Below are 12,779 nucleotides of genomic sequence, written 5' to 3'. Positions count from 1 at the left end.
TAAGCTCTTACTGACCTTGAAAAGGCTGTGGTGACATCCTGTTGAGTTGACACGTCAGCTTCTCGTGTGGTGGAACAGTCGAAGTTGACAGACTTTTGCTCCATTTGTCTCTTTGGTGGTGAGGGTTCAAATCCCACTGCTGCATGTAATATTTGTTTATCACTCAGACACTTTGGTATCTACTTTGGGTGATCATGCTCCATTCTATTCAGTGGTGAAGCGAAGTAGCCGTGTCCCAATATCTGGGAGCCAGACCTTCTGGCCCAATTTCAGTTGCTCTGCAGGTGTGTCTCTGCAGGTTTATTCAAATAATGATGGTCTGCATTCACATACATGTAGTGTACGCTTAGTGTAGATATCTGTGTACTATACTTGTTGTATTTGTTGTAGATTAAGGATTGTCATTGCAGGATCAACACTAGAAGCTGTTAACATTTTTTGCTGTTTCAGTGTAAAAGTTACATTTACCTTTCCTAACCTGTCTGCTTCATTGAGATGAATTAAGATATTCCCTTTCCAAGATAGATGATGCATTAATAAATGGTACATGGGTAGAACTTCCTCAAAATGGCTTCATCGAATAAAAGTCAGTGGGCTGAATCTCACCACTTTTATGGCTGAGAGCGAGTGGTACCGAGTTTGATGGGGTGCTTCTCACTGTGAGGCTGAGGGAGATGTCTCTTATCAAATTTGCCACATCAATTGCAATCCCACCCTAACAGCAACTATCATGTCCGATTTCCACCCCACCTTACCGTGGGCTGTTCCCACAACAACTCGCCGCTCGCTGGATATCCACCCTAAGAACAACAACCCTCACATCTGGGCCACATTTGATAAGCAGCTGCACACCTAGAGGCGTACCTACCTCACGTTGCTGCCCTGCTAAGTTGCTAGGGACTGAGGAGAACTGGGTTAAGGTTAGGGTTACGGTTAGCGGTGCAGACGACAGCACTCCTCTTCCTGGAAGACCAGCAAAGGAGACTGAGACACCACCTCATGTCAGCCTGGACAGAGTTTGCCGCTCGGATCAGTGCCGTCGCCAGACTGTGGAGACTGGGCTGCAGTGCATGACATTCCCTGCTTAAAAAGGGCATGTGTCGTATTCTTCTGTCTTCCACCTCACCCTGCCACTGCAGCCCCACCTCCAAAGCTGATGCTCTGATACCCAGCACCTCCCTTCTGTTCTATGCAATACCATCCCTCATTTGCTTTAAGTCGTTCCAACACCTCCCCCAAACCCAGCACTAACCTTGCATCCCCCCCACAAAGACCATCTCAACATCTTGCCCCCACATACTTCAGGACTAAATTGCATCCTACTCATTCACCCCATTCCTTCGTTACATGGAAACACATCCCACACGGGGCAGAGCAATGACATCTGGGTGGAAGGGTGCACTGAGATGCTGGCATTAACCAGCTGCTCTGTGTCCTGTATCGGGTACCACTGTAACCATTGGCTGCCACAGCTTCAGCCTATTGCGTCTTACAGGCGCACCCTATTGCCCCGGTACCTGAGCAGAGAGCTGCCTGTCTCCTCCAGAAGGTACATCCTGTACCTGCGCGGGCAACAGTGTCCAGGGCCCACAGGGACTTTCAGCAAGACTGCCTCCCACACAGCCGACCAGCTCCAACAGGGAAATGCCGGTGGGCACAGAGTGGGATTGGAGGCTGTGCAATGCAGGAACGCCCAGACCACTGGTGGTCAAAGTACTGGCAGAGACCAGGCATCTGCTTAGCCCTCAGCAGGACAGGACTCTGTGGTCTTGGTAAATCAGGGTCTTCGTGCAATTCTAAAGGGAGGTATGGCACTGTCAGACTGGCATATGGGATGCACTGGCTCTCAATGATGAAATGTTATGCAAACATCTGCCTTCGTCGACAAGTTAGCAGCTGCCATGGGAGAACCAGGCCCAGCAGCCTAACAGTCTTTTGGACTGACACATAGAGCCAGCACTGCATCGCCTCACAAGTTAGTCTCCAAGACTAAACACAGAGCACAACTGGTTGGAGATTTGACACCGATCCAGGTGCCTCATCTTCAGATGGAGAGACGGCAGTGCGAGGAGGCATAGACAGAGGAGGGAGCACAACAGTACACATTCAGGAGACTGTGGAAGTCCTTCACCTGCCCTTCAGCCCTCGGAAAGGAGAGGTCAGCTTGCCTCTGGAGAGAGAACATTAGGCATGTCCAGACAAGCCACACAATTTACAGACATTCAGTCAATGTGGCGTTTTTTAAATTACTATTTTAGAATTAAATCAGTCTGAGTCCAAACCAAAATACAACCAGATTCTAAACATTGCCTCACACCTAACATGCTTTGTCTGACCTAAAATGTCATTGCTTCTTTACACTGATAAAACTTTTAGTTTTCTCAGGGCAATGAGTTGTAAGGAGTTCAGGGATTTACATACATATATTAATCAATTAAAACCTTCTGACTGATTAAAGATTTAACAGCATCTTAGGATTGCTTAATACATTCTCATCAGTTACGTGACCGTTTGATCTTTTACTTATACATTCTGAGTCTGACACTACCTCTGTCACTAACACCTGAAAAAGGAGCGAGGCTCCAAACTCTTGTGTTTTCAAATAAATCTGAAGAGCAAAGAGACAAGGAAAGTGAAGGTCACTCACTGGTTTATTTGTATTTGGAGAGTTTGGGCTGATTCGTTTTCACATTCAATACATTCAGTTAATATTTTTAAAATGTGATGCTCCCAGAATATCCAGGGATTGATGATAACCAACATTAATCATTATTGCTTCCTGTAAACAGCCACTACACCATCAGCATACTCTTCTGCCACTTCTCCACGTATCGTTTGACAACCTTCCCCCACAGCCCTTTGGTCACCAGCTCTTGGATTGAAGTCAGCACGTTACGCCTGTGATCACTCGCCTCAGCTCTCATTGTGAAGCAAATAAAACCACCTGCAAGACAGATGAACATATCAGAGAGCTCCATGTGTTACAAGCATTGGTAAGACAAGCAATTCTCAAGAATACAGTTATACTGCACAATCAGCTCGCAGTGCAGCAGGCTCAGGATATTAGAACAGCTCGTACTTCCGGATAATTTGCCCTCGGTCCACAAAGAATATGATTTTGAAGGTGGTGCACAATATGTTTGTATCATGATGAAATATTGGAATCCGAAAGTCGTAATGGACACATGAAGCTTTCTATTGCAATACATGCATTTTTAAATGAGGACATGGCAGAGCGAAAAGCTGACTGCAAATGTAGATTCAGTGAACGTCTGGCAGAGAACTGTGTGAACCCGTGGAATATCACACTTGTACAGAGTCAGGGAAATGTCAAACAGAAAAACTAAAACGGCAGGATAATGAGATACTGACTACTGACCCCATTCTCAACAGGAAGCCATCTCCTGCAGACATGTTTGTGTTGTACCCTCCAGAAATATACAAAATTGGGTTTAAACCCTTGGTGCCTGTACATCAATGACCTATGTACTAGTTTGGACTAATTTGCTGTGAAGGTCAGAGCGAGAGAGCAGCCGTTAAAATATCCCAAAGCTGCAGGCAATCAAAGCCAAAAAAACAGCACTCTTTCATGCTGGGTGTTACCATCCACCCAGTATGAAAAGGAATCAGAACAAAAGAATTTCAACATCCTCTAAAGCCAAGAATCACCAAATGATCGGATCAACTGCCAACATGACAGCACCAGGTACCGTCCCAAGTAACGAATGCAACATTCTACTATCTACCCTTCACAAACAGCTCAATGATGGATCCATTTCTCTTTTCTCACATTTTGTTGGACTCATCTTTCACTCTTTATCTGTGCATCTGTGTTTTGTGTTATTATTTCTTGCATTCAGTAGATAATAACTTCAGTCTACTGTTAAATCAAGAAAGTCTGGTTCAATAAGTTCCTTTTAAAGCATAACTTCATTTGATCTGGGAGAAAGGTATCCACAAGAGAAGGATTATTTTTAAATTAATGACTTTACAACTGACTGAGGAAACAGGTGAAATAATACAAGGAGTCAGTTCATCTCTCCTCACCTTGGACTGAAATGATTTGGCATAGTTTTTAAATTCATTCACAGGATGTACGTCTCATGTTTAGGGCAGGATTTATTGCCCATCCCTATACAGTAACAGATAGACCAGACCAATTAAGGACAGCAGTTTCCTTCCCTGGCGGATATTAGTGAATCAGATGAGTTTTCCCTGACAGTCAGCAATGGTAATATCACCACCATTAGACTCCGCATACCAAATTTTTTATTGAATTCAAATTCCAGCATCAGCCATGCCAGGATTTGCATCGAGATCCTCATAGCATTACCTGGTTCTCTGGAATAACAATGTAACTGGATTAACGGTTCTGCTGACTGGGCTGGCAGAAGGCTATGTCACTGGAGTCATGGCTGCATACAGACTATCTCCTCCCCTTTGAAACTGTAACAAATTGGGGAACCTTACCTGTTGGCCAATCGTCACAATTACTCATCCTGCAACTCTGCTTTCTGTTTACCTGTTCCTGTGTCAGCAGAGGATTCTTGAGAATCATGCTTCCCCACCCCACCACTAATGCTTTCACTTTGTGGCAGCCATCTTGTTTGAGTGGTACTTCCCTGTGCAGTACCACAAAGATGGGCCGACTGGTCGGATAGTGATGGACCTTTCTGCTCACCTGATTTGGTGACTCTCAGCATTTCGGGAAGGATTTCCCAGGGCAGATGTTGTTGAGCCAGTCCACCGACAATCATCACTATATCATAGGAATCTACAATAATTCAATCAACAAACAGCCTGATTAGACTCTGCACAGGCAAACACATCGCATCAAACAAACTGAGAGGAAAACTTAAAGAGAAATGAATCGAGTTTCCCTTTAAACCCAGTCAGTCAGATTGAAGATCCCACTGCTTCACCAGTGGAGAAACTCACTGAAGATCTCTGAAATATTTGGACGAACTCCACAAAGGAACCAAACTTCGGATGATTGACAGAACAGTGGACCCTGTTCCCTGGGCTCCATGAGCACTAGTTCGATAAGGGAGACGCAGATACTTACCTGGTTGTACTGGCAGTGGGTTATCTGTAGTTACCATGTGTTGTGTCAGTCTCTGATATAGACCTCTGGATTCAGCTATTTGCAACATTCGTTTGCTGCCTTCTATCCCAAGGAAATTTTTGAATCCCAGCTTCTGCAGCTGAAGAAAAGAGATTTTTCCACATTATTTGTAATCCCGCCAATGGCTGATAGTCTACTCTAGTTGTCCCCTGGGGATTTTATGAAGCTTGATTGTGAGGAGCCACCCAATGTGAGGCTCCATGGTGTGATTCGGAGATGGATTTTTAATGATGGGATCTGTTCTGTCTACTTAAAGATGTGTAAGTTAGGTTTTGGTTCTGCTGTAACAGAAACAACCATAAATATTATTTGAGATGACACGGTGTGAAGCTGGATGAACACAGCAGGCCAAGCAGCATCAGAGGAGGATGAAAGTTTGACGTTTCGGGTTGAGACCCTTCTTCACCTTCTCGACCCGAAACGTCAAACTTTCCTGCTCCTCTGACGCTGCCTGGCCCGCGGCGTTCATCCAGCTTCACACCGTGTCATCTCAGATTCTCCAGCATCAGCTGTTCCTACTATCTGTATAAATATTATTTGCTCACTTTAAAATTTTATGATAAGTTCACAAACAACATATTTCAATTTGGCAAAAGCTATCAAAAGGTGCAATACGTAATCTAATAAAATGCAACTTGACGTGATATAAAACTATAGAGTTAGAGAGGTAAAGCCTTAGACTGGTAAGGATGAGGTCAAGTATGCTTTTCCCTTGCAGGGTATGAGGGAACCAACAAAAGGTTGACCTCATCCTTACCAATTTAATTAATAGCATATGGATGTTCTACCTAGTTTGTTTTACGTATTTCTCAGTCAAATCCATATTTCTGACAAGATACCATTGTATAATTGTATTATAACAAGCTGTTAGAATGAGAGTTATGACGCTTGACCAGTTTCTCTGCGAGAATGAGTTTTTTAGGCTGAGATTTTATTGTCACATGTACTACGTTTAGGAAGACATGAGTACAGTGAAAAGTGCAGTCACCATTCTCTTATGCCATCTTGGTTACAAAAGCAGAACTAAGTGTCAAAAAGGTAAAAGGGGAACAGAGTCCAGATCTCAAACTCCAAAGTCCCGTCTCCACAAATGTGCCCGGAACGCTCAGTTACAGTGCAGGCACCTGGGCCCAGCTCCAGCCTGGAGTCCAGGCCAGTCCATGAGTGCTGCCTGGAGGAGCCATCGCTTTCACTGTCACCACCACCATCACTGCCTCTAGTCACCGGGAAGAGCTCCACCGCCACTGCCCACAATGCTGGAAGAACTGCGCCACCACCGACACTGCCACTCCCAATGCCAGGACACACTGGTGGTGAGAAAGGCCCGCTCTCGCTGCCAAATCGATTGCCAGGAATGGGAGCCCAGGAGGAACCGAGACCATTGCCCCCCCTCACTGGCTCAGTCTCACTGCTGAGCCGGCCAAACCGACACCGACTCCGGCCAGCACTGGATCCTTCGGCCAGCTCTTGATCCTCTGGCCACGGCTCGATCCTCCGGCCTGCACTGGATCCTTTGGTCCACGCTGCATCCTCAGGCCCGCACTCGATCCGCTGGCCCGTGCTCGGTATTCTGGCTCGCGCTGGATCTTCTGCTGCTGTGCTACACGCAGAAAGAAAGGAGAAGGAAAGGGAACTGGCAAGCAGAGGAGCTCTGACTAGAGCATCTTACCCTGCTGCCATCTTAAATGTTAGAGGAAAGAGTATCAGAATGGGAATACAAGTTCATCCACCTACGAATTTATACCTGTTTTGTGTCCAAAAAATCTAAACTGAGTAAAATTATAGTTTAACTTGCAGATATTGTGAGCAGTTCACCACTGCTTTTTTGAGGGCTGCTAGCAATGGACAATAAATGCTGCGATGCCAATATTCCATGAATGAATACAAAGCAAAATGAAATCCATTCTGACTTTAAATGCGGAAATAGGTCTGAAACATGGGAGAGATCTCTGTTTGGGTTGAGGGCAGGTTTTTTTTTATCAATTGCATTCCTTGAGCTCATTATCTATGTACTCATGGGCAAAACTCTAAATTTCATTATCAGGCAGGCTGGAAGTTGTGCTCTTCACAGGCACTTGGCAATTTCCAACTTCTAGGCTGTGGATTTAAAGGGCACCCAGCTGCCACTTCACTCTCTGCAGCCCAGAGGCAAGAACAAAGCTTTGCCGACGAAACCCTCCGACCCCAACATATCACAGAGCCAGCAAAATGCAGAGACACCTTCCAAAAATGAGTTCATGAACAAGAGTAGATCCTCATTCCATGCGACGGGAACAGAAGGCTGCCCTGTGTCATCAAAGCAGGTTGGATAATGGAGGCTGGAGCACTCAGTACCCATGGGTGCCCAGAGGCATGACCAAATGTAGTCCCTCATGAGAATAAATTATGTTTTGAGGTCTGCAAGGTATCACAGTTTACTCAATGCCTCATGCTACTGTGTGCACACTGTCAACCATCCAGCGAGAAAGTCTTGAATCTGGCACTGCACAACAAGCAATGACATTTTAATAGAACCTTGGGTAAGGGTGGTGCCTCATGACATCAACAAATCTTCCAGCTTTTCACTGCAGTCTCTGACTCCCGCCCGCGCTCCAGTGCAAAAATGAGGAAGTGTACCACTCCCACATACCCAGACAATACATGTTCAGTAATAAACAGCCAGGATCCACAGAGGAAGCACCGTCAAGGCTATCCTTGCCACTCCCCTCAAGTGCAGAGACCTGGGTGCGCTCTGGATCTACAGCAGGGCTGGGTCACATTTTGGTGAGGACAGCACTGACACAGGCCCATAGCTGTAGGGAGAAGTAACGGTAAAGCAATCTGACAGTTTGAGAACTGCTGAAGAGTAGATACCGTGCTGAGGCCACAGCACAGTGTCTGTACTTGGCCGTTAATGAGCTAAAGGAAATGAAGAGACCAGCAGAGGAGCAGTGACAGAGAGGGCAGAGATCATGCAGATACTGGGGTGAACGGCAAAGGAGTTTGCCAAAGCTCTGTCTGATATTGCGAGTCTGATGTACAAGCGTGTGGTTATCTACATGGACAGGGTAATGCCCACTGTGGAGATTCAGATCCAGAAGAACCATCAGTATGTACTTGGGCCTTAACTCCATCAGCTAAGTCATGGATACATTCATCCAATGGTTCTCTAAGAGGAGGTTGAAGGATCTTGACGTCGATTTAGTGTCTCCAGCCCCTCAAGGGCAGACGAAGATGTCATTTTGAACCAGTAGGGAGGAGAAGCAACAGAAAGACGGCCAAGAATTGTCCTCTCAAGACACTCGAGAGATGTTCTGCTACACCATCTCTGCTTTGTCAGGAATCCAAATTCTTCCGTCTGATCAAAGAGGATGAACCCACACACGTGTACGAAAACCCCATGGACAGGCTCCCCGCTACCAAATGACCTCTGCCAAAGTTGTCTGTGGCAAGTCAACAAAACAGGTAGTAAGTTTCCACCAGCTTAGCTGCAGAAGCTGCCACAGCACACACATACAGAGGCAGGAATAGAAATAATAGAGAATATTGAAGTCACTTTGCATGCAGGGTGTCAAGCACTGATTCATAAATAAATGTAAGCCCCACTGTGGGAAAAATCACTTTTTGATTCCCAACCAATGAGGTTCCTCAACCAGCCATTCTAAAAGCTCCAAGTGAGCCTGGAAAACTCAGCTGTGTAAGTTCAAACCCCAGTGTGAGGATTTGGGAAAACAAATACTTTATGTTTAGTAGCTCACGGCTTGCATCAGAGATTAAATTTACCTTGGAAATGACGGTTTGCCACGAAAGCCCCACAGGGGAGCAAACCTGTTTGTTCAGTTACGATTATCATCTTTAACTTGAATGCCCTGTGGGAAACTAGAGCTGGGAAGTCTTCCAGAGGTCATCACATTCTGACATCAATGATACCTTCTACATTTTAGAAAATTACTTAGGTCAGAATTCATGAGAAAAGAGCTAGGGAGACTAGAACATGTTGCTCTTTGATAGAACTACTCCAGGGTCAATGAGCTATATGGCCTCCTTCTGTTCTGGCCTATTCCATGATAATTGATGTTTCTGCAATAATTTAAATGTATGAATAGCTAAGCAGCTTCTTTATGGGTACGTGCTCCAGTTGGCATGGTTTGGATCTGTTCTGTCCCTCATGTGGTGATGGGCAGTAAACGAGGGGTAACTTCATCATAGTGCCACTCTCTCATTATAGAGAGATGACTAATGGTGATTTAAGTTGAGGGTCGTATGCCTCAGGTAAGAGGAGAGGTTGTGGAGGACAGCCCTTCATGGTAACCTCAGCCAGTACAGGGATTAGACACATTCTGTTAGTGGCTGTCTGTATCAGAAACCAGTCAACCATCCCACTGAGCTAACCAGTCTCCAGATAGGAAGTACCTATGGTCAAAACCAGAAAATTCTCCCCATTGTGTTAGTGGTCAATGCCTAACGGATGTGCCAAATTAATTCCAATACAAATATCCCATAGGAGCGGCTAACAGTTTGCAGGTTTATTTTGGATAAGAGTTACAAACATTTCTTTGACCTGGGTAAATTTGGAAAGCTCACTTCAGCCTGGCCCATTGCGAGGAGAATCACCAATCAAAGCTCCGATCAAAGGATATTTTGTCCTGAAATAAGCTGTAACCTTTGTTGGAAGACTTTATCATATTTGTGGGGAAGTTGTCAATATCGTTAGCCATTCATCAGTACCTCATCACCCACCCACACCGGCAATAATGTTACAACACTGGGGAAGACAGCCCAATCAAATCCCTACTTCCGTTTTCCCAACACAGTTCAAAGTTCTTCAAAATTAATCACAATGGTTCCTAACCAGACCGTTTGAATAATTAATCAAATTTTGTGAAAAATTGATTCTTGACGCCACTGGCACTTTACCTGATGAAGGAGCAGCGCTTAGAAAGTTTATGGTTTCAAACAAACCTGTTGGATTACAACCTGGTGTCATGTGATTTCTGACCCTGTCCACCCCAGTCCAACACTGGCACCTCCACATCATCACTAAAGGAAGCATACACATTCTGGATACATTTGATGTATCTAGATGTTGCACAGAGTGATGAATTGTGAAAGCAGTTTGAACTGTTTTTTTTTCCATTTATCTCTGTGGTATTCACTTATACTTGCAGCGTCTCTTACCCCTTCAGTCACTAGCCCCGTCCCACAAGGAACATCCAGGACCAGAGCAATGTCCTGATCTCCGAGGTATACAGAGTCCAGAGTCTCCACACCGAACCTGGGAGCCTGGTATTCCATCACACTCATGTGCTAAGAGTAGAAAGAGATTTCAGTTATACACTCTGCCCACTGAAGACGGTCTGTCTTGTCTGCATCTTGAAAGACAGAGTGACTGGGACTTTACTCTGAAGCAGGTGTTTGACTGGGAGAAGCATCTATTGTAACAGCGCAGATAAACAGTCTCACATCTCACTCACTGAATCAACAGCTGGAGAATATCCTGTTGTTTGGCCCAACCCTGACAATTATCTAAAACAAAAATTCCCATGAAATGTTTTGGATTGAGCAATCATTTTCGTAACATCACTGACTGTACATTGTAGATAGTGAGGGGAAGATTACTCATTGCATTGGGCAGCATCAAAATAAAATGATGGCGTTACGCTTCGTGAGTGCAAAAGCAAATGTGGAAAGTGTAATTCAAAAGCAGAAAGAGAATGTTTTCTTGATGTTTTTAACATCTTTCTTTCCTGGTTATAGAATAGCATCTGCTACATCAGTATAATAATCACCATCACCATTGAGATGGGAAACTCATTATTTCATCAAATAATCTGGAGAAAATAGTCCAGGTGCCTTCCAGCAAAGCGTAACTTTCCACTTTGCCACTGAAGTAAAATGAATTCAGGCAAAATTACAACATGATGGAGGGCAAATTTATCTGGTTGCTCTGGGTGATGACTCCACAAAAATAGCCACAATTGGTCCCATGAAGGAATAAAAGAAAATGCCATGTAATGGAGAAAGATTTGCTTTGGGTGACAATTCACCTACAATCAAACTAAATCTTCTCATTAACATTTGATGTGAAATGATAAATACAGTTCTGTGGGTAGTAAAGCGAGAGAGTGACAGGTCCTACCTGCTCATAGTCCTGAGCCCAAGAGTCATAAAAATTCACTTTTTCTTTCGGTTCCATGTTGCTGTATAAAGTGAGGAGATTCTGGATGTGAGTTTGCTCGCTGAGCTGGAAGGTTAGTTTTCAGACGTTTCGTCACCATTCTAGGTAACATCATCAGTGAGCCTCCGACGAAGCGCTGGTGTTATGTCCCGCTTTCTATTTATCTGGTTAGGTTTCCTTGGGTTGGTGATGTCATTTCCTGTTCTTTTTCTCAGGGGATGGTAGATTGGCTCCAAGTCAATGTGTTTGTTGATGGAATTCCGGTTGGAATGCCATGCTTCTAGGAATTCTTGTGCATGTCTCTGTTTGGCTTGTCCTAGGATGGATGTGTTGTCCCAATCAAAGTGGTGTCCTTCCTTATCTGTGTGTAAGGATACGAGCGATAGTGGGTCATGTCGTTTTGTGGCTAGTTGATGTTCATGTATCCCGGTGGCTAGCTTCCTGCCAGTTTGTCCAATGTAGTGTTTGTCACAGTTCTTGCAAGGTATTTTGTAGATGACGTTCGTTTTATTTGTTGTCTGTATAGGGTCTTTCAAGTTCATTAGCTGTTGTTTTAGTGTGTTGGTGGGTTTGTGGGCTACCCTGATGCCAAGAGGTCCGAGTAGTCTGGCAGTCATTTCGGAAATGTCTTTGATATAGGGGAGAGTGGTTATGGTTTCTATAGAATGAAGCAATGAAAAGGCGTTAGAGCAAAATATTTCAAATACATTCCTTTCATTCCAAATCGGAGGGATTGGAATGAGAGAGCGTACAAGCACAGAAATTGAAGTGGTATAGTTCCATTCATCCTGTAATAACTATGCACTGTACCACTTTCAGAAAATGCTTTAAAATTTAAACATAGCCAAACAGAGTGAAATGGTCACGTTGCTGTGAACAGAAAGGTATCACCTGCTCCTTATATTCGTACACCCTCAGTGTAAACCCGTACACAACTGACACAGTCTCCCAACAAAGAGACAATGGCACACGTTCTAGGAATGTGCTGACTGGCTAGTTACAATCTGTAACTGAATCCATTGATGAGTAACCGATTTCCAACATTCACACTTGTTTTGTTTTACACCAGAACATGACTTAAATCTCAGGCTTCGTCGTTGTGCGACAATACTACAGGACCATCACCTCCCACCCAATTCCTGTCAGATGTAACTCAGCTGTTTGTGTTTGTTTTTCTGCATCACAATCCTACTACAGGGTTAGAGTACATTATCAAGGCTGACAGCCTAGAGCAATGCTCGGAGAGAGCTGCGCTGTCAGAATACCATCATTGAGATGTGACATCAAACAGAGGCCCAGTCACCCCGTTCGACAGATGTAATTGATCCCAAGTCACTTTTTTGAAGGAGAACAAGACTTATTCAAGGAATCTTGGCCAATATGTAGCCCTTTATTCATGTCACAATATGGTATCCTGTGGTTATCATCTTGCTTTTTATGGGAGTTTGCAGTGAGTAAATTGTATACTGCGTTTCATACATTACAACAGTGGCTGCA

The 12,779-nt window shown here is 44.5% G+C and overlaps 1 protein-coding gene across 1 annotated transcript; it reads right to left on the bottom strand.

Annotated features, from left to right (window-relative positions):
* Nucleotides 1–2,648: 2,648 nt before the first annotated feature.
* LOC132210802 (methyltransferase-like protein 27) lies at nt 2,649–11,402 on the bottom strand. The gene is made up of 5 exons (XM_059653230.1): nt 11,244–11,402; nt 10,283–10,411; nt 5,066–5,204; nt 4,682–4,774; nt 2,649–2,944 (listed from the first exon to the last, which is right to left on the bottom strand). The coding sequence occupies exons 1-5, from the start codon at nt 11,298–11,300 to the stop codon at nt 2,793–2,795; spliced, it is 570 nt and encodes a 189-aa protein (XP_059509213.1). The 5' UTR covers nt 11,301–11,402; the 3' UTR covers nt 2,649–2,792.
* Between the last annotated feature and the right edge of the window lie 1,377 nt (nt 11,403–12,779).

This window comes from Stegostoma tigrinum, chromosome 21 (assembly GCF_030684315.1).
Source record: "Stegostoma tigrinum isolate sSteTig4 chromosome 21, sSteTig4.hap1, whole genome shotgun sequence".
NCBI lineage: Eukaryota > Metazoa > Chordata > Chondrichthyes > Orectolobiformes > Stegostomatidae > Stegostoma > Stegostoma tigrinum.
This window is presented reverse-complemented; position numbering and strand designations above follow the sequence as displayed.

Excerpts from the sequence above, each read along its gene's own strand:
- LOC132210802 (XM_059653230.1), bottom strand. The coding sequence starts at position 11,300 with ATGGAACCGAAAGAAAAAGTGAATTTTTATGACTCTTGGGCTCAGGAC. Across the intron at positions 10,412-11,243 it reads GGGCTCAGGACTATGAGCAG|CACATGAGTGTGATGGAATA; the intron begins GTAGGACCTGTC and ends TTCTACTCTTAG. Across the intron at positions 2,945-4,681 it reads GCTGAGAGTCACCAAATCAG|GTGGTTTTATTTGCTTCACA; the intron begins GTGAGCAGAAAG and ends TCTGTCTTGCAG.